This window comes from Rhipicephalus microplus, chromosome 3 (genome assembly GCF_043290135.1).
Source record: "Rhipicephalus microplus isolate Deutch F79 chromosome 3, USDA_Rmic, whole genome shotgun sequence".
NCBI classification, from domain to species: domain Eukaryota; kingdom Metazoa; phylum Arthropoda; class Arachnida; order Ixodida; family Ixodidae; genus Rhipicephalus; species Rhipicephalus microplus.
In genome coordinates, this window is record NC_134702.1 from 153,751,333 (window position 1) to 153,773,078 (window position 21,746).

The 21,746-nt window shown below is 46.7% G+C and overlaps 1 protein-coding gene across 1 annotated transcript in view; it reads right to left on the minus strand.

Annotated features, from left to right (window-relative positions):
• Positions 1 to 21,746, minus strand: part of LOC142803016 (ubiquitin-protein ligase E3B-like) — a 141,298-nt gene that overhangs the window by 25,185 nt on the left and 94,367 nt on the right. The window contains exons 25-27 of the mRNA XM_075888114.1: positions 11,617 to 11,799; positions 2,413 to 2,524; positions 1,885 to 1,977 (exon numbers count right to left, since the gene is read on the minus strand). Coding sequence (XP_075744229.1) covers positions 1,885 to 1,977; positions 2,413 to 2,524; positions 11,617 to 11,799 — 388 coding nt within the window. The remainder of the gene's footprint in view (positions 1 to 1,884; positions 1,978 to 2,412; positions 2,525 to 11,616; positions 11,800 to 21,746) is intronic.

Sequence of the window (21,746 nt, forward strand, 5' to 3'; positions counted from 1 at the left end):
TTAATGAGATTCGACTGTAGAATGTTCTGTTCATTGTTGTCTTCCGTTTGTGTGTACTCCAAATAGGGATACAAGCATGTACATTTTTTTTGGTTTACAACGAAAGACAAAACCGAGGCCTCCAAGATAGCTTCGGCAATTGCGGAGACCAAGGGCAAAAAAAAAAAAAAAACCCGATTGTGGTTGTGAATATTTTGAAATTCATCTGTATGATGTACATGTCTGCATTTGCTAGTTGAAGCCGGAACTTAGAGCCTTCAAGGCCCTACGTGCGTAATGCTGTGTGGTGGCTACAACTTCAGGTTATCCATGGTCACGGCATGTGCGACGTTTATCATGCACGTCTCACCTGTCTACTGTTGCACGGCGCGCATTGGGGTCAGAGGCTCTGTTAGGCTTCATAACTAGTTACCACAGTTTCCCGTCAAGCTACTCCAAACAATAACAGAAGACCTACGTTGTCACACTTTTTCATGCGACTGACTGTGGAGGACGCGAGTAATTTGCTTACCCAACACGCTTGCAACGGCCTGTATACAGCTCTCTCACCGTTCTGCTTCGCGAAAGTTGTAGAATTCACTAAACTGGTGTCCTTTACGTTTGTGGCAATTCGCAATGCAACAGTAGCATCGACTGAAGTCTTTTTTACGTACAGCGTGGAGCTATTGTGTTTGCTCTTGTTTTCGTCGTCGTTCTGGCGCATGAACCAGCAAGCACTTAATGAAAGTTCGGTGACGCGTCCGACTAGCAAGCAGAGACAAATTCGTAGCTCTTTTTCCAAGTGTTCAAAGCGCAAATACACCTAATATTTAGCTCAATCGTTGTTTCGCACCCTGTAGTTGCACCTGGTTGCACAGCAAACTGTGCAAGGAAGTCAGGCTTTGCACAACACAAAACTGCGTCGACAGGTGGCGCTGCATGTCTGCGAATTTCCAGAGTCCGATGTGTATGCCCGGGCCTACTGCAAGCCCTGCAATGCGTTGCTCATACACCTTCATTTACATATTTATTCATATGACTTTGAAAGAACACTTTTTTAAGTGCAAGTACACTATTTTCGCTTAAGTTTCAAAACAAGACTAAACCTTACATTCCTAATTGTTCTGTAAAGTGTTGCAATGATTTGCATTCAGAAAGTTCAAGTGCAACAACATATTGAATAGACAATTCAGCTGCCAAAAACAAGTGGAAAGATTCGCAAGTGACGTGCACAGAAAAATGTTTGCACATTGCTGAAAAGCATGGCTCAAAAGATGTAGCTTGAGCATTTGAAGTGGGAACGGTGCAGCTGAAGGTACTAAATTGTCTTAAGTTGTCATAAAAATAAAAAAGAGCCGGTCAACACAGAACTGGTCGGCACAATTAACGCCACCAATACATCTCGTATTTATCTACTTGGTTAGCTGTTCCCTACAGTTGGCCAGCTTGGAACCACTTTCAGATTATGTATTTACACAATTGTACAATGACTGGAACGTAGATCGACCCCCCTTAAATTGCACCACAACAAAAAAAGGAGCATGAGCATATTTCATAAAAAATTTATTTACGATGTCTCTGAGGAAAACAACCCAATTCCACCATGCCAAGGTGACTTCCCCGCAGTAGATAAAAGCTGTGCAGAAAAGCTAGCTTTGCAAGACTACAAGGGGATTATTTTCAGAAAGACTTCACAACCGAAACCAATTTTCCCTTCTAAATTGACCCCTCCCCAACTTCTTATATCAAATTAAGACAAAAGGGTCCGCCTAAAATAGTGTAAATATGGTATTCTCATTGCATAGGTGTAACTACGTATTTGCATGAGGTATAACGTGACAAGAAACAGCAGTACTGTTTGGCCTGCAAAACACTTGAGGAAGTACAATCTGACTGGTGCCGTACCTGATCGTCGCTGACCTCGACGCATCGAATGGAGAATGGTGGCTCCAAGTGGGCAAAGCCCAAAAGGGGAGGCTTCGAGCAGCTTGTCACAAACTGTGTTGAGAGAAAAAAGCAACTTACGTCACAATTAACGCAATACAGTTAAAAGCGTGAAATAATGTCCCTTATTCTTTCTATGGCTCGATTGTTGGATTTATTTGGTTGAGTCTAACACAGAAACGAGCAAATTTTCTTTCGTATCATGATGGGCATATGCTACCCCCAACAGAGTTTCGAAATAGTGTCGCTGTCGTTAAAGAGTAGTTTCAAGATTGCAAAGCAGATATGATATTTTGCCACACTTGTGGTTGAAAGGTTGTTTGGCGTGCATATTTCAAGTGAAAGTACCATAGTTTCATTAATTACATCAGTATTTTTTTACGTCAAGGTACTACTGAAGCCTTAGACTAGGTATCTTACTATTCCAGACTAGTGTGGTGTATTCCTAAGGAATACCTACTATCAAAGACATGGTGAGGCCAATCCCACCTTCAGAAACAGGTGATGTTCTTCAGACGTGAAGTCGCGCTCAAGAATGTCCCATAGCCAGTTTACCAGCCGGTGGTTGTTATGGAAGCCCCCAAAGTACTTGGTGTGCCTCCTGGGATGACAGGCAAAAAAAGAAAGAAAAAAAAACAAGCAATCAAAACATGCGACTAAGCGAACTCCAGCTGTATTGCTTTTTCAATTTGTGCACATTGTCCAAAAATATGATACGTCTAGTGGCATGCGACAAAATGCCAATATTTTGACCACTGTGACCACAGATACCGAAGGCCGCATCATTGCACTTTCATTCTCACTATTAGATGGCACCGCTCTCTTTAACAGTGATGAAACTTCTCTGCCTTTACTTTTGGCACCACCTGATCATGACATAAAAAAAGATCTATGCAGTAGCCGCTGTGTTAAGGGGCAGACTGGTCTTTGGGACCAAAAAGTGACAAAAAATTCATTCTCTAAAATTGACATATTTGGTTTTTGCAAGTATTTTTCTATCTCTGTGCAAATTTTAACAGACCAGGAAGTGGTAATTTTTTTGTAATGTCATTCTCACTGTTCAGATTCTTGGTGCTGTTAACATGCAGAACTTGCAAAAAAATGAGGAGCCAACTTCAAGGCTTCTCTGTATTTAGCCCCCGCCAGTGTTAGAAGCTCTGGTACGAATTTATGAGCACCTTTATAAGGATTGCAAAACATCCACACCATGATTGTTGCTTTTTGAGAAAGCTGTGTGTTTTCAGTCTTTATGTTTTTCTCAAAAGGTTAATTTACGACTGTTCAATTTTGAGGCCTCAATATCTCTGCAGCTAGGGCATGTACAACAATAATTATTTTTGCAATGAAAACCTGTATTTGTGTAGAATGCAAGTATGGGTGTAGAATTTAGAGAACAAGCCTTTTTAATTAATTACTCATCAAAATTATAATACGATTCCAACTGTTTTTGAAAATTGATAGTTAATTTTGCTGTAAAATAACCAAGAAAGGCCTAAAAACTAAAAGCTCTTGCATACATTCACTCTATAGTCATTAGTCTATGTTGGCATATCTTAAGTATCACTTTTAATGAAGCACTTTTATTTTCTATGATGGCCTCAAACAATAGGGGGTGAACTTAAGTTATATCAGGAACAAAATGAGTTACAAGAAAACTAGTTAAATATTTCAAATCGGCACAAAAAACTGCATTATTCTGTGCAGTTGGATCAAGATCACTGAAGAAATAAACAAAAAAATGTCTAAGACCAGTCTGCCCTTTTAAGAGTAATATAAAAAAAACTGATGGCGGTTTCCAAACATTAAAAAAGGAGGCATCTCTTTTGGAAAAATTGCATGCCCTCACCTATACCCCATGAATAATGCTGAATTAATTTTCTAACAAAGCTATCACGCTTTGTACACTGTTTTGTTGTGTACAAAACCAAGAGTAAAATGATTTCAGCTTCTACTTTCCGAAACACTTCCAAACTTGGCAGGTGATAGAGGAACACAAGTTAGCTGACAGTAAGAACCAGCTTAGTCGTTCTTGAAGAATGAGAAAATTCGTACTTACTCTACGGTCCTGGCAAGCATATTCATTACTTAACGGCATCAACTTCTCAATAATTCGGTTATATTTGCACACAACTCTGTTAATCTGGACAATCCCAGGAGTGCACCGGGAGAGTTGATACATACGACATTCACATCATACTGAAACAAGGCAATGCAGTCTGTATCCCCACCGTAATTAGGAAAAAGCGAAAATTTCCCAACAGTTAGGATACTGTTCAGAGTGAATTCTGAGCACAGCTTCGTGTTTGGGCAAGGCCAACTCTGTTTGAAATTTTCACCATCTACAAAGTAATCATATATCATATATCACTACATCATAAATCATAAGTTTTGTGAAGTGGGACAGCTTCCAGTGTGCCATTATGAGTCTTTCGGTGGAAGAGCGATGTACCCACTGCACATCTTGCGCTTTTTTGTTGCTGCATCATGTGACTGACGACGAAAAATTATGCCCGAGAACTCTGTGGTGGGTGGGAAGCATTAGAGGGCCATGACACAATCACCCAACAATTTGTGGTTTTCAATGAAAACCAGAAGTAGAGAGTTTATTATTCCAATACGGATATGAGAAGTGGGCCACGAAAGAATATTTCAGCGCAAAACAGGCCCTATAAGTCATTAGCGATAAATTCCACCCACAGCTGGCAACCACTAAATAGCCATGGCTTCTGTGACGTCACGTGCAGCAAACAGCGGCGTCGTGGTCTTCTACCAGTTTCAGCTGCTATAAATCATTCAGTTTCAGTGCCAAGCAGAATAAAGTTCAAATGTGTAAACTTGCAAGGATATTACAAATATTCAAATACTCGAACGAATATTGCAATATTCGAATTTGCTTCAAATCAAATCTGAATTATTGAAAAAATCAAATTATTCAAGAAGAACGAATAATTGCATATAGTTCACATGCAACACTCTGTAAAGATAGTTTTACTGCAGTAAGGGGATGCTAAGCTGTGAAAACACTTACCCCCCTCCCTCCCCCAAAAAAAATCCACACTGCTGTGAAGTTTCACTTCAAGGTTAAATGAAGATAATACTCTCAAGTCGATTCATTTTTCTTTTTTTTTTCAGTTTAAAAGCTAGTCATACTTACTTATATAAGATAGCGAATTTTAATGCAACATATTTTATACGCTACCACTTGCATTCTATCGAAAGTCAAATCCTGCTACTATTCAATGTTGCTTCCACTTCTTTTGTTGCGAAAAAATGTTTGCACAAGCCTTGTTTCAATTTTCAAAAAATATTGTGCAGGTCAGTTAGGCCATGACAAATATGTCCAGTTTTCTTTATAATATACAATATATACACTATTCAAATTCGATTCGAAATTATACGACCAAATTCACCAATTGCTTCGAATTCACCTCGAACCTAAAATTCACTACCGTATTTACTTGTGTAATCCTAGCACTCGCACAATTCTCGCACCCCCCACATCGCAAAACAAAAATACGATTTCTTTTTTTTTTTTCGAGTAATTATCACACCCCCGAAAACTGCTGCAATAATGTCATCTGCTCTTTCCAGCCACTGATGATGATAGCGCACGTCATCTGGCGCCATCTCTTAAGCATGAAGCGTACTATTGCACAGAGATTTAATCCAACTCCAGCGAAGCCGAAGTGGCCAGTGCACGTTGTGGCGTGTTTTGTATGTTGCGTCGGTAACCTTGTCAAGTTATGAGGCGATACTGAAGCTGTACGGCTGCTTTCAAGTTGCAAGTGATAGATAATGCACTAAAGAACGGCAACAGGGCCGCCGGTAGGCCCTTGGGATTAATGGTAAACTTTATTTCTTAAGAAGGAAACTGCGGACAATTCTGTTAAATAGCCATCAGCTTAATACTGACGTCCCACGCTTACCTTTTGAGGGCTCCTGTTGAGCGACGAACGCTACCGCTACGCCCGCAACGTTTGCAAGCTTTGCGCATGGTATTCTAATTCTCGACTATTCGCTTCCACTTTTTGTGTCTCAATTTAATCTTGTCTTGTGTTGAACCTCTGCTTTTATTGTTGAGATAAGTTTTAATTAGTACTTCTTGAAGCTTGCTGTTGTTGGTGTGAGAATCCCGATTTGCGGCCACTTCGTTTTCTTTTTCGCTCTGTACGTTTTCGTAGAAAGTTTTCCCCGCGCAATTCTCGCACCCCCCCCAACTTTTCATCGGTTTTCCGGCAAAAAAAGTGCAACAATTATGCGAGTAAACGCGGTATTCACACTAGCCTACATGTATCTCAATTTCAGGCTCTGTTGCCCGCAGAAGAATATCTTACGCCAAAACGCAGACGCTTGCGCGGCCAACTGCTAGTTTCCCGGCTCGCGAGTGCGCTCATGTTGCCAGACTCTCAAAGCCGCTCGCAAATTTGTGAAGATGTTCAATTATTAATGAAGTACGTGACCAAACATGCTAAAATTTCGCCAGCTTATTTGCGATTGCTCGAGGATAAACCTAAATAACACACACGGATTTTGATCAAAAATTGTGTGTCATGGCCCCTTTAAACCACATACTCATTGCGCAATTAGCATTGTGTGATTACTGGTAGCTGTTTTACTTCCCTGCCATACTATACTACATAGGTCAGTGGTTCTGAGCCATGGATGTGTCGGGGACCCATTGTGGACTGGTCGAAGTGATGGGAGACCCCTTGAAGACGAGAGAGGGGGGTACGTAGATAGATTAACAAATTTGGAGCGTGAACTAGGTGCATTTTATTGCCACTAGAAAGATGAAACAAACGTGCCACTTCAATTGGGACAGTTCATTCATACGTGGCACAGTCACACTTAAACCGAGCTACATATGTAAAAAAATGTGAAAGTGCAAAAAAGAAGCGGGTGATGGTTTCACGTATCTCAGAAATGACTTCGCGAACCCCCATTTGAGATCCACTGACATAGGTTCACGCAACTTCTCGCCTGACATGCCCCTGCTTTTCTTCCATCCCCCATTCCTTCCTTCTTTCCTCACCTGACATGATACCTGCATGGGATCTTTCACAAACAAGTTTCAAGCACTAGCGTGGCTCCATTTCATAATACTTGACTGCCACACCGAGTTCAAATCCCATTTGACCTGGGTATTTTTTGCCATTTTAGTTTTTCACCTCTATTCATTACTTCATCATATCCGTCAGCTGCACACTAGATCGCAACAGTGATGACATCGCTCGACATAGCAACAAGCACCCCAAGAGCTGTGCTCTAATGTGATACAGTGGAACTTCGATTATACGTCCCACGGTCCTGCGACCACCCGCGTTTTACGACGAATTGGCTTGGTCCCGGAAAACCCCCCATAGAGCTAATGTATTGAAAACCTCAATTCTACGACGCAATTTTACGCCCACCCCTCCTTGTACGACGCTTAGCTGGACCGTCCAAGAAAAAAAAAAACCTACGATGACACACGCAGGCTGCCACGCAAGCACACTGCGGCCGGATGAAAAAAAGCCTGAAAACCGAGGAACCGAGTTCGTTCCTCCGCACGTTCTAGCACACTATCCGCGCTGCCACCACAGGGCCTCTTCAATTTTTCGACACGCTGTCGGCCATAGCTAGCCAGAGCCAACGTTGTCCAGAGCCAGCCAGAGCGCATTCGTTTTGCTTAGTCGCATTGCACTACGCTTCAGTTGAGGCCCTTTTTTGTTTTGTTTTCTGCCTTCTTTTGGGTGGTTTTGTAGTGACAGCTGTGAGCAGGTAACATGGCAGATAATTTCGAGCTCGCTTTCTAGTATGCGATAACTCACTAGATTTCGTGTCGTTGTACCGGACGTGTTGAACGGCGATTGCCGAGCCTGTTTACGTTTGAGACAGTCGCGGGAACCGCAACCAGCTGCTGTCTAGCTACCAGAGGGCTGAGAAGTTTTAGCCCCTCGCAATTGGTCAAAGCTTGCGCAGACGTACGCGCTTGCAAAAATCGAATGGGCCCACTGCCTTGTTGCCTTTCAGCCATTCCTTCACGTGTTTGCCTGATCGGTGGGTTGCGCGCCGCAGCTGCTGCGTCTACGTGCAAAATTTTCAGCATTCAGACATTGGTGTGCGAGAAAGCTTTCGAATTCTCGGTTGCGAGTGCTGCGTCTTGCAATGTCGCGGAACCGAAAACCACTGACGCTTAAAGAAAAGCAGAGGCTAGTGCGTCTGTTCCGACGTACGCGGACGTGTTGTGCTACGTCGACAACATTCGGCGGTTTGCTTGCGCACGTGACGAGATCGGCGACTTGCTGCCAGATGTCGCAGCTCTCGAAAGATACCGTATTTACTCGATTTTATCGCGCCCTCGATTGTAACGCACACCCAATTTCCACGACGAAAAAAAAAGTAAAACATCAATTGCAACGCGCACCCATTTTTCTCGCTGGCTCGCACGATCACACCACTCGAAAAAACAACTCCTTTCGGGAGCGTCTTGCATTTAAATATGAGGTACGGAGGAAGCTTGTGCCCATCTGACGTGTAACAGAGCATTGCCGTCACTGCAGTTTCACCGTGGACCGATGTCAGCACGCAAACTTCCTTCGCCCCCTTCTTCTCGACGGTTGTGGTGCCAGGCATGTGGAACTAAAGAGGCGTCTGATCGGAATTCCCGATTTGCCCAAGCAGGTAGCCATTGTTGTGCCCCAAGTTTAGGACGAACCTCTGAAAACTGAAGCTTTCCATCGTACTCCTCCGCAAAACTTTTCGTATATGCCCGTTCACCTTCGGAGGAAAAGCCTTTCCTCTTCATAAAGTTAGTTAGCCAGGACCTGCTCGCTTTAAACTGGCTCCACATTAGACCTTTTTCTAAGGCTAATTGCATAGCCCGCACTTGGAGCAGTTCTGTCGTCACGGGCCGCTGTGCCGCTCGCTGCTCTGGCACATACTCGCCGAGCAGTTCTTCAATTTGCGGAAACCAACCCTGCTGTGGTCCACTGAAGCCTTTGCGTGAAGCTTTGCTGTCGACAATCTTCTGCTTTTGTTTCCGTCAGTCCCGCACGCACGTTTCGGGAACTTCTAACGATCGCGATGCAGCCCACTTTCCGTCCGTTTCTGCGCACACGATGGCTTTTCTTTTAAAGGCGGCATCGTGGTGCACTCGAGTTTTTGGAGTCGGCCCTTCCATGCCGTCGATGCTAATGCACTACAAGATGACGAACTCCTCAGCACACGTACGAAGTGCTGCACATGGGCAACACATAGGCAGAAATGGCCGACGCGCCATGACAACGCACCTAGGGGGCGGCCATTTTGCAAATGCCGTTGGCAATAGAATGACCATATTCATTTTTTTTTCGTACTCGATTCTAACGCGCATGCGATTTATGAACTTGCTTAACCAGAAAAAAGGTGCACGTTAGATTCGAGTTATTACAGTAGCTGATGCATCGTGGCTGGGCAAACTGGCAGAAAAAATATCGCAGATTTTTTTAAAAGGTGAGAATAAAGATTTGTTCACACCTCCGATGAAATGCATGGTTGCCAATTTTTCAAGTAATTTAATCTACCTTCATCGAAGCAGCGTAGATTTGTGCCGCGGACTTTCCTACGCATTATGTGACAACTGTTGTGGGGCAACAACAACCATCAGTGCCTATATTCTTGGTTTTTCGATTATATGACGCCCGGATTATACGAAGATTTTGCGTGGTCCCCTGAAAGTCGTATAATCGAAGTTACACTGTAATGACAAAAAAGCCACAACGCTTGCATTTACCGCTACATGTGACACCAAAGTGATCACATGGCTGTCATCTACTGTCGCATTGTTGCCAAGAGCTTCGTGGCTTCAACAGGCTACATTTGTTTTACTCAGTGCATTTCAAATGCGCAGCAACAATGATTTCGTTCACAGTTGCTGTTTAGTTTTCTGCAATGGTTCCACATTTATTTTTTTTGATGCATGCCTTCAAACAGGACAGTCACCATCTATGATTGAGCATAATTGAGTTAGGTTTTTTCTTTTCCACAGCATCTGCAGCAAACATTACTAGCTTTGTTTTGAATCAGCACTTGAAGGCAGTGCATGCCTTCAGAAAGCAAGGGCGCTATCTACAATCGCTTCACTAGTGAATACAGTTTCATTGGCAGTAGATACGGTGCTCGGTAGCTTTGTTTAGACTCCGTACGCACACGCCGCATGCATGCTTTCAGAACTGCGTGGTATATATATGAGTGCATTGCCAGTGACCATGATTGCTTCCATAGGCAATGTGGCATTCAAAAGCTTTGTTGTAACTCGATGCAATGCACACACAGTGTTTCAAAACTCAAACATAGCGGCAGCTGTTGAAGATGAAGAACATTTCGGTTTTAGTCTGCATGCTCCAATAAAACTGGCCTAATACATCAAATTAGACAGATAACGCGCTGCTGGCGAGTTTTGCCAGTGAAAAAGCTATCGATATGAGCACATAGTCATACAACCATGAGTACGTGATAATGGAGCAGTGCTAAACATGCATCACACATATTAAGACATGACGATCCTAAACAACGGCGGCAAAGTGATGAAAAATGTGGGATGATGAGAACTGAGTCTACCACATAGCTCCCATGCAAAATAAGAAGTGGATTTGCATCTTGTAATAATGATATCTGAGGTTTTGCATCCCAAAGCCGCTATATGATTATGAGAGACACCATAATGAAGGACTATGAAAATCTCGAGCATCTGGTGCTCTTTGATGTGCGCCGACATCAGACAGTACACGGACCTCTACCATTCCGCCTCCATCGAAATGTGACCACCGCGGCCGGGATCAAACCCGCGACCTGAGGGTCAGCAGTCGAGCACTGTAACCCCTACACCGCCGCAGTGGACAGGATTTGCATATCCACGAAAAAAAAAATGAAAGTATATCACTGTAATAGACGTTTGTTTATTGTTTCCTGATACTCTTTATAATTCAGCCATTCTTTCCAGTCTCGTGAATTCCAAATCAACAAGCTTTTACTGTACTAGGATTTACGACTCTCTAGCTTTCATCACTTTTGCTATCTTATTAAAAATAATTTAATAAATACCATCACTTATACGTGCACAAAAAAAAGCTACATTTATAGCATATAATGCAAGCAGCATGCTGTACCGTATTCAATTAAAAATATGTAGAATCGGTGACAAATGTGCCCAAAACATGAATTTAGCAAAGAAAAGAAAGAAAGAAAAAAGATTTTCCTTCAGCTGGAAAATCCTTCAGCTGTAATCAAAAGATTAAGCATAATAGTAGCTTTTTCAGACTTATACAACTACACACTGAATTAAAAGAGTCATACATATGGCAGCGGTGCAGAAATACAGATGTTCCACAGACCGTATAACTGCCAAACTTATTGTTGTGGAGTGCAGCTATAACAGAACAAAATAATTCTTTTTTTTTTCTTGGCACACTTCACGGCCAGTATTGCTCAGCTAAAGGTCCCTTGTTGTCACAGAGACACCATTGCCCTATTATAAGAGCTCATAAGAAAATACCCCAGAACAATGGCAAGATCCTTTTAAATAGGGTCTTATCTTTAATCCTTAATTTCTTGTGAAACAGAAAGAAGATTCAAAAGCTTTTATTATTTGAGATAATGACTTTCAATTGAGCGAAAGTGTTCTAAGGACCCCCTTAAGCTAGGGACACTTTGATGGCAGGCTACTCTGGCTACCTGAGATCCTGCAGGTCGACGGGAGTGTTGTCCCCTGCTATGAGCCGCTGCAGCTCGGGCGTCGAGAACATTGTGAGCCACTCGGGATTCACGAGGGCCCGGAAGCCACGCAGGAAAGCTGCTGTCTGCTCCTGGATCTGGGAGTGCATTCGGAAGTGGGCCATCAGGTGCATGTAGCTGATCCTGCACAAACACCAAACCACGACAAAGGTCAGAGTATTCAATGCAAAGATGTTGTGCAGACAACAAACCATGCCGGAGGCCAGAATACTTATTGCGAAGATTTTGCACAAACACCAAAGCATGCCTGAGGTCAGAGTATTTGTCACACATGTCCCGTTAATTAGGGAGGCAATCGCCGGGCTAATTCCAAGAGCCGAAGTATCGGCCCCCCGAACCGCACCACGAAAGCGTGGACAATTTAGAAGTGGTCCTTTTTGGCGCGCCAGCGGACGCCGGCTGTGGCCCAAAGAACAAGTCAGAGCCGAGAGTTGATAAACAAACAAATTATATTCTCAATAATGGCAGATCGAAAACAATACACAAAAATGCACACTCCACAATAGTTGCATACAATATGTCACCAATCAAACCAATCAATCAACGTACTACACAATACAATCAGCCACACTTGAAACAACGGACACGGACAACAATACGCACTACAATGCAGTCGCATGCATTGAACAACCAAGACACTTAAAGACTAAAGAGATAGAAAACCTATTCAGTCCAAAGTTCTTGGAACCAAAGTCTAGATAATACTCTTCCGAGAATCACTCACTCAAAGTCCAGCGTTGTTGTCGTTCCGCAGCCCTCGAAGTTTCTTTCCCAGGAAACCTCCTGTCTTCAATTGGCCACTCTTCAAACTTCAACTTCTTCGCCGGAACACGTCGGCTTCACACCCGCAGCTGTTGCCACGCGTCCTCACTCGATAGCGGTAAACACACGCTCTTGCCTGTAGCTCGAGCCTTCACCCCTCAGGTGGAAATCCTCTTCATCTCCGGCTTCGTCCCTACGGACCAAAACCTTCACCGACTACACGGCGGAATCCCTACGCACTCTGGCGCTCACTTCCGTCTCCTCCTGATCTCTCATCTCGGCTGCTCGGTTAAATACTTTGCGCGCGACATTCCAGACGCTTCTCGTAATTTCGTCGGCGCGATACGCAGCGAAGGCTGGGAAGAGGGCGAGACGGTTGGAAAGCCCTCCGCGGCCGATGAGTCAACTCGGTATGACCACGCCCCTTACGTTCTGGAAAAATCGAGTGCTTGCTCGGCCGCCGTTGTGGGGTGAGGAGGTTCGTCGGTGAAGCCACGCTTCTGCGGGGAGAGCGCGCGCCCGGGGAGCCTTGGCTGTTTGTTTTCTTTTTTTTTTCTTTTGACCTCGCGGCGTTTCTCCCGCCCGTTATCGCAAGAATTTGGCGGCGCGCCCATTTTTAGCGCTCGTTCTGTGACACTGCCCCCCACTTTAAGAATATTATCTCATAATATTCAAAACCACACAAACGAGCGCGAACAGTCACCACACACTCTCACAGACTGTAACATAGTCCGTCGCTCATGACTCGTTACATTCACAATAGATCACTTAATACAATTGTACATTGTAATTCAATTACACAACACGTGAAAACACAACCACAAGCACATGAGTACAACACTCCACCACACATTCCCAATATACAAATGTACAAAGTTCTCTCACTACAACAATGGTACAATACTATACATCACATCACAGCAGAAACACTTCGACACTTGTGACACAGGATACCACAACATTAACACAACATATGGCACTCAACACTGCCAAACACATTCTGCTTTGACCTCAGCACTTATCCTGTGTACTTTGGGCTGCGCTTGCGTCCTTTCTTGCGGTGCTCGCTCGATCTCTTCTTGTTTTTCCTCGTTCTTTTTCGGCGAGCCCTTTCTAACGACGATATCTGAGGCGTCGTCTCAGCCATCGTTGTCTCTTCCTGTCACAAAGACACAGGCACGCAGGTACAAAATAGGGCGTTTACTTTCGCAACCCAAGGGCCAGAAAACACGAACGCCAGAGCACGCGCACACAGATCTACCTCGTTGTCCTCTTCAGATGCTGGCTACTATAGTTGCCAGCCTACCTTGCGTCAATTCCCCCCTTTCAAGAGAGACCGTCCCGGTCGATTGACTGAGATGCTAGAGGTGGCCATGAAAGAAAAAAAAAATGATCACGTCAATGAAAAGCCCACGCTGTTGTGGATAATAAGGAAAAAGTTCGAAGTGTTCATAAGTCGCGGGCATGGTACGGTTTCATCCGTACTACATGGACTACTTCTGGACGTGGACGTCTTCGGTTTAAACTGGTGTCGGAGCTTTGGGGAACTACCTCGTAATTCACATCACTGAGGCAGCGCACAACTTCGTTAGGGCCAAAGTAGCGCCGCAATAGCTTCTCCGAAAGCCCACGATGGCGAACTGGTGTCCACACCCATACATAGTCACCTGGTTGATAGTGAACGCTCCTTCGGCCTTGGTTGTAACGGCGAGCGTCGATATCTTGCTGCGCGCGAATGCGGTTCCGTGCAAGCTGGCGGGCTCCCTCAGCTTTCTCAACGAAGTCGTCAACGCTGTCATTTCCGCTGTTGTCCTGGTCTACAGGGAGCATAGCGTCTAACGGTGTTGTGACGCGACGGCCATAAACAAGCTCGAATGGTGTTAGGTCTGTGGTCTCTTGCACAGCGGTGTTATAGGCAAACGTGACGTACGGCAAAATTTCATCCCACGTTTTGTGCTCTACGTCAACATACATAGATAGCATGTCGGCCAATGTTTTGTTTAACCTCTCCGTCAAGCCGTTTGTTTGGGGATGATAAGCTGTTGTTTTCCGGTGGTTGGTGTGCGTCAGCTTGGTGACTTGTTGCAATAACTCTGCCGTAAATGCTGCTCCGCGATCGGTTATGAGAACAGCAGGTGCACCATGGCGCAAAACAATGTCGTGGACAAAGAATCTGGCGACTTCAACTGCAGTTCCCTTAGGCACAGCTTTGGTTTCTGCATAGCGAGTCAGATAGTCGGTCGCGACAATTATCCACTTATTTTCTGAGGATGACATAGGGAAGGGACCAAGAAGATCCATTCCTACTTGCTGAAATGGTGCTCGAGGTGGATCTAAAGGTTGGAGGAAACCGGCGGGCTTTGCGGGTGGAACTTTACGCCTCTGACAGTCACGGCAGGTGCGGACATAGCGCTGAACGGACGAATACAGCTGTGGCCAGTAGTACTTCTGTCGGATGCGCGCTAATGTCCGAGCAAAGCCTAAGTGACCGGCCGAAGGATCGTCGTGGCACGCCTGCAAAACTTCCTCACGCATTGCCATTGGAACGGCGAGGAGGAAAGTGTCCTGGCTGCTCTCAAGATTTCTCTTGTAGAGAACATTGTTCCGCAGGCAATACGTAGCCAAACCACGCGAGAGTCGGCGTGGGACGACAACGTCTTCTCCTTGAAGATGCTGGATGACAGGAAGTAGCTCAGTGTCCTCACGTTGAAGCTCAGCCATCCGCACCACATCGACGATGCCAAGAAACGGTAAATCTTGTTCAGTGTCAGATGACGTCGGGGAAATAGGAGCACGAGACAGGCAGTCAGCATCTGTATGCTTATGTCCTGATCGGTAGACCACCGTTATGTCGTACTCTTGAAGGCGGAGGCTCCAGCGGGCGAGGCGGCCTGATGGATGCCGTAGATTGGCAAGCCAACAGAGCGAATGGTGGTCACTGACCGCTCGAAATGGCCGGCCGTATAGGTAGGGTCGAAACTTGTTAATGGCCCAAACGACTGCTAGGCACTCCTTTTCGGTGGTAGAGTAATTAGCCTCTGCTTTTGTGAGACTGCGGCTCGCGTAAGCGATCACACGCTCTGCGCCGTTCTGCCATTGAACTAGAATGGCTCCGATTCCCACGTTGCTGGACTCTGTGTGGATCTCGGTGTCGGCAGTGTCGTCGAAATGTGCCAGCACTGGAGCTGTCTGCAGTCGATTGCGCAGCTCTACGAAGGCTTGTTGTTGTTCTTCCGTCCATACGAAAGGTACATCTGGCCGTGTCAGTCTTGTAAGAGGTTCCGCAATTTTCGAAAATCCTTCGACAAAACGGCGGTAGTACGCACAGAGTCCAAGGAATCGCTGAACAGCCTTTTTGTCTCCAGGGCGAGGGAAATCGGCAACGGCAGCTAACTTCTCCGGATCTGGTCGAACACCCCGCGGGCTAACCACGTGGCCGAGAAACTTGAGTTCCTGATAGGCGAAGTAGCACTTTTCGGGCTTGATGGTAAGGTTCGCTCTCCTTATTGCAGTGAGGACACTTTTTAGCCTTGAAATATGCTCGTCAAATGTGGTTGAAAACACAACGACATCATCCAAGTATACAAGACACGTCTGCCACTTTAGTCCAGCTAGTACAGTATCCATCATGCGTTGAAACGTGGCGGGAGCGGAACAGAGACCGAAAGGCAGCACTTTAAATTCGTACAGCCCGTCAGGCGTCACGAACGCGGTTTTCTCACGGTCGCCTTCGTCAACTTCAATTTGCCAGTACCCTGACTTGAGATCTAGTGATGTGAAGAACTGGGCAAGGCGTAGGCGGTCTAAGGCGTCATCAATCCGTGGCAGGGGGTAAACGTCGCGTTTCGTGACTTTGTTAAGCCGTCGATAGTCGACGCAGAAGCGTAGTGTGTTGTCTTTTTTCTTTACTAAGACAACAGGTGACGCCCACGGACTTGTCGAGGGTTGGATGACGTCATCATTCAGCATTTCTTGAACTTGACGCTTAATCACCTCTCTTTCCTTTGGGGACACACGGTATGGATGTTGGCGAAGAGGCCCCGCCGACTCCTCGGTAACAATGCGGTGTTTTGTAACGGTGGTACGCTGAACTTTCGATGCTGTGGAGAAGCAGTCCAAGAATTCCTTCACAAGGTTTAGCAGCCGCTCTTTTCGTGAATCTGGCAAGTCTGGATTAACGTGAATGCGGCTTCCCAGGTCAGCACAAGCTTTTGCATGCGGTGAAGTCGTATCCATTGTGCTGATATCGAAAAAGTCGGCGATTTCACTGAGGAAAGCGACAGTAGTCCCTCTAGGAACGTGCTGAAACTCATTGCTGAAGTTGGTCAGCAGAACTCGAGAGCGTTTATTCTCTAACCGAACAAGGCATCGGGCTATGCATATGTTTCGTTTGAGTAGCAGCGGGATATTTGCCTCAGCAATACCTTCATAGTCGTTGAATTCGTCGAAAACGTCGCAGGCTACCAAGGTGAACACGCTACTCTTCGGCGGTAATGTGACGTCATCGTCAACAATTCTCAAAGCATTGACGTAACTGCCGTGAGGGTTGCGCGCTAAAGCGTGTGCCGTAGAAAACGTCACTTGCGACTGTTGCAAATCAATCACGGCTCCATTATCACGCAGAAAGTCCAGTCCGAGAATTAGGTCCCTCGAGCAACTCGGCAGTATTACAAAATCTCCGAGATACGTAAATCCGTGAATACTGACTCGCGCTGTGCACCGCCCCACCGGAGTAAGAAGATGACCTCCTGCCGTACGTATCTGCGACCCAGCCCACTGGGTAGAAACCTTCTTCAGCCTGCAGGCAAGACCCATGCTCATAACAGAAGTGTCTGCTCCAGTGTCAATTAGCGCCATTACTTCCTCGTCGTCCACAGTTACCGCAATGTTTGATGTCACCACTCTTCGCATCCCGTTTGACTGCGTCTGTACATCTTTTTGCTGCTGTCGCTGTCGTCGTAGTGGAGGATCTTCCGTAGAGTCAGCGTCAGCGGCCTCACCTCCGGAGGTCGCTGAACTCAGTTTTCCCGACTTGCAGGACTGGGTGAACGGCGTCTTGGAGCGCCGCGTGAATAGGCTGGGCTCGGTGACCTGTAGCGAGCAGGCGACGACGAGCGAGGCTCTTGTGACCGATGTTCAATACTGCGACGATTCGAGATGAAACTCTCTATTTCTTGTGGTCGCTCGCCAGGTCGTGGACGAGGGGCATTAGGCGAAAATCCACGGAGACCCACACGACGGTATGGACATGTCCGGTAGACGTGTCCGGCTTCCCCGCAGTGGAAGCAAAGGGGCCTGTGGTCGGGTGTACGCCAGATGTCACTCTTTCTCGGTCTTGCTTCGGCGATCAACGGTGAGCTGCGAGGGCGGAAGCCTACCTCCATTTGTTGAGCGTGTCGCTCATTGGGGTAACATACGCTGGTTGAACTGCATGATGGACGACGTCGCACTGCTTCCGCGTAGCTCATCTCGACGCAGTGCCTCTGTTGTGGCGCCTCGGATGGTTGGGGAGCGTGAACGGCTTGCCGTAGCTCGGCGCGTACCATCTCCGCAATGGAGAGCTGCTCTGCAGGTGAAGCAGTCACCTGCATCTTTTGTAGCTCTTCCTTAATGAGAGCTCTGATAAGCTCTCGCAACGCGCTGATGTCATTGCCGAGAGTGACAGAAGTGACCTCACTTGGGTTTACACCACGGTTATACTGTCTGGCACGCTGTTGAAGGGCCCTCTCCATGGCAGTGGCTTCCTCATGAAATTCCGCAAGTGTCGCAGGCGGGTTTCGAATCAGGCCGGCAAAAATCTCTTCTTTAACACCACGCATTAGGTGGCGAACTTTCTTGGATTCGGACATGGAGGGCTCCGCACGCTTGAAAAGCCGATCCATGTCCTCTACGTAGGTCGTCACCCTTTCGTTAGGGCCTTGAACCCTTGCCTCTATAGCACGCTCCGCTGTCTCCTTCCTGTCCTCTCGGGAAAATGCCTTGAGGAACTGCCGTTGAAACTCATCCCATGACGTAAGCGCTGCTTCGTGGTTCTCAAACCACGTTTTCGCGGAGTCATCCAGGAAGCAGTACACATAGCGTAGCTTACGCTCTGGGGTCCAATCGTTGATGACGGCGACCCGGTTGAAATGCTCGAGCCAGTCGTCGGCATCTTCAAAAGCAGCTCCGAGGAATGTCTTCGGCGTCTTGGGTTGGTTGATAACCAGGTGCGCTGGTGCTGGCGCGGTGACGTTAGGCGGTGTTTGATTCATAGCCCTCTGACGTTCAGGCAGCAAACCGTGCTGTGGCTCGAGTCCCTGGAGACGACGGCTGGAACGTACGTGCACAGGGGTAAGCTCGGCTGAGATACTCGATGGACTTGCGTCAGGGGTGCTCTCAGGGGACCGTATCATCTACCGTGCCCAGCACTTCCACCAGAAAATGTCACAAAGACACAGGCACGCAGGTACAAAATAGGGCGTTTACTTTCGCAACCCAAGGGCCAGAAAACACGAACGCCAGAGCACGCGCACACAGATCTACCTCGTTGTCCTCTTCAGATGCTGGCTACTATAGTTGCCAGCCTACCTTGCGTCATTCCGACACCGTTAACGCGTCATTACCTTCGACGGGTCTTGTCTGTTTATTTACCCGCTTGATCATGCCTCTACATTTTGCCCGGCTGGCCAACTCCGTCTCCTTTACACTGTCAGTCGGTTGAGGTCGTGCCGACGTAAGTCCGGTTGCTCGGCCCGTGAACTTATTCGACACGATCGTCTTCTCATTCGCTGTCTCTTGCGCCGCAGCTTCCCCTTGGGCTCTAGTGAGATCCGTCACGGGATGCTCCTCCATTGTATCTCGCGGCCGCTGTGTTGGCGACGGCTCTATCTTCGGGTCTTCTCCCAAACATTCTGGATCATTCGGCCCTCGCGCTCCGTCGATGTTTCCGATGACAAGGTCATACAGGGGGGTCGTCATGCATAAAGCAGTAACCTTCCCGCCGAAGTACGGGGTTTCAACCTCAATTTCTGCTTCGGGAAGCATCCGAACCGTACGGTCAATTAGGCAAACCGGTTTCGTTCTGCCCGTCAACTCACTTTCCCGTACCATTGATTGATATGTGGGGTTTAACATCCCAAAACCACTATATGATTATGAGAGACGCCGTAGTGGAGGGCTCCGGAAATTTAGACCACCTGGGGTTCTTTAACGTGCACCCAAATCACTTTCCCGTACCAAATTTCTCCGCACGATAACCGTGGAGCTACCGGTGTCTCTTAGAACCGTAATCTTCTTGCCCGCAACCTTTCCAGGCAGCGTTGGCATTCGCTTCGTAACACCGGTTGACTGTTTTGACATTACAGCACCAACAATTGGAATTTTCTCCCCATTTTTCAATTCTACGAATCCGTCGGTGACGGCATTATTATCGGATTTCGGTGCTGCTTGCACACAGGATACCTGGTGAGTTTGACTCGCTCCGTTTCGACATGCATCTGCTTTGTGCCCAGTCTGACCACACTTAAAACATTTCACTACCGTAGGGCTCGTAAAGATCGTTCGACAGTTTTTCGCGCGATGACCCACTCGGTTACACAGAAAACATCGCGGAATGCTCTCTGGTGCACGCTTCTTTTCTTCGGGAGCTAATTTCTTCGAATCATCGGGACAATCCTTCTTGACCTTGGCCAAATTAGTGCCACCTTGCGCTTCCAAGAATTGATCAGCCAATTCAAGCATGTCTTCAAGTGAGTCAGCCTTCCTCTCTTTTAAGTACAGTGACAGGCTTGGGTGGCAACTAGTAAGAAATTGTTCTCTAATTAGCAGCTCTCTAAGCTCATCGTACTCCTGCGCTGTCCCTAAAAGTTCAATCCATCTGTCGAAATAATGGCAAAGTCGGGCGGCATACTGCGTAGCCGTCTCCCCATCAGCTGGTTTTCCTGTCCGAAATCTGTCCCGGAATCCTTCTACAGTAAATATAAATCGCTTCAGCAAAGCAGCTTTCACCTTGGCATAGTTGGCTGCATCGGTCAGCGTCAGCCTACCGTACACACTGAGCGCTTCACCACTCAAGCAAGTACTCAAAGCAGTTGCCCATTGCTGTTCCGGCCAATTCTGGCTCCTCGCAATCGTCTCAAATCTGTGGAGATACGCGTCTAGGTCGTCCTTCCTTTCATCAAACGCTACGAGCAGCTTGCTTGGGTTCAAGCGTAAGCCGTGATCTTCCCGTTCGCTGCTTTCAACTCTAGCTTGGACGGGAGTTTCACTTCGCTGTTGCAAACGGAGCCGCTCGAGTTCCATCTCGTGCTGCCGCTGCCGTTCCCTTTCAGCCATCTCCGCTTCTCTTTCTTCTTTCAGCTGTCACTCCCTCGCTTCTCTTTCTTCCTTCAGCTGTCGCTCCCTCGCTTCTCTTTCTTCTCTCGCCCTTTCGGCTGCCAACTTCTCTCTCTCCAACTCCAACTTCAATTGTTGCTCTCTTTCTTCCTTCGCCCTTTCAGCGGCCAGCCTTTCTCTCTCCAACTCAGCTGCTTTTTCTTCCTTGGCTCTCTCAGCTGCCAACCTCTCTCTCTCCAACTCAGCTTCTTTTTCCGCTTTGGCTCTTTCGACCGCCAGCCTTTCCTTTTCCAGCTCAGCTGCCTTTTCCTCTTTGAGCCTCTCTTTTTCTTCTTTTTCCTTCTGGGTGACCCACTTCCGTAGTTCGGCGCCGGAAAGACCCATCTTCTCACCAAGCGCAACTAACTTTTCGAGATCCATTGTGTCTCGCAACTCGCAAATAAAACCTTGCCGCGTGCAAAAAGTATCTGCCTAAATCAGTCTATCGGAACACTCCCCTGCACTCGTTAACGAGAACACTGAACAACACACAAAATCGTTCCGATAGCACTATCAACAACTCGAGGCTCTTTCTCACTACTTTGGACACACTGTGCACCAAAAGGTCCTGTTTCGCGGACGCCAGATTAATTGTCACACATGTCCCGTTAATTAGGGAGGCAATCGCCGGGCTAATTCCAAGAGCCGAAGTATCGGCCCCCCGAACCGCACCACGAAAGCGTGGACAATTTAGAAGTGGTCCTTTTTGGCGCGCCAGCGGACGCCGGCTGTGGCCCAAAGAACAATGAGTCAGAGCCGAGAGTTGATAAACAAACAAATTATATTCTCAATAATGGCAGATCGAAAACAATACACAAAAATGCACACTCCACAATAGTTGCATACAATATGTCACCAATCAAACCAATCAATCAACGTACTACACATTACAATCAGCCACACTTGAAACAACGGACACGGACAACAATACGCACTACAATGCAGTCGCATGCATT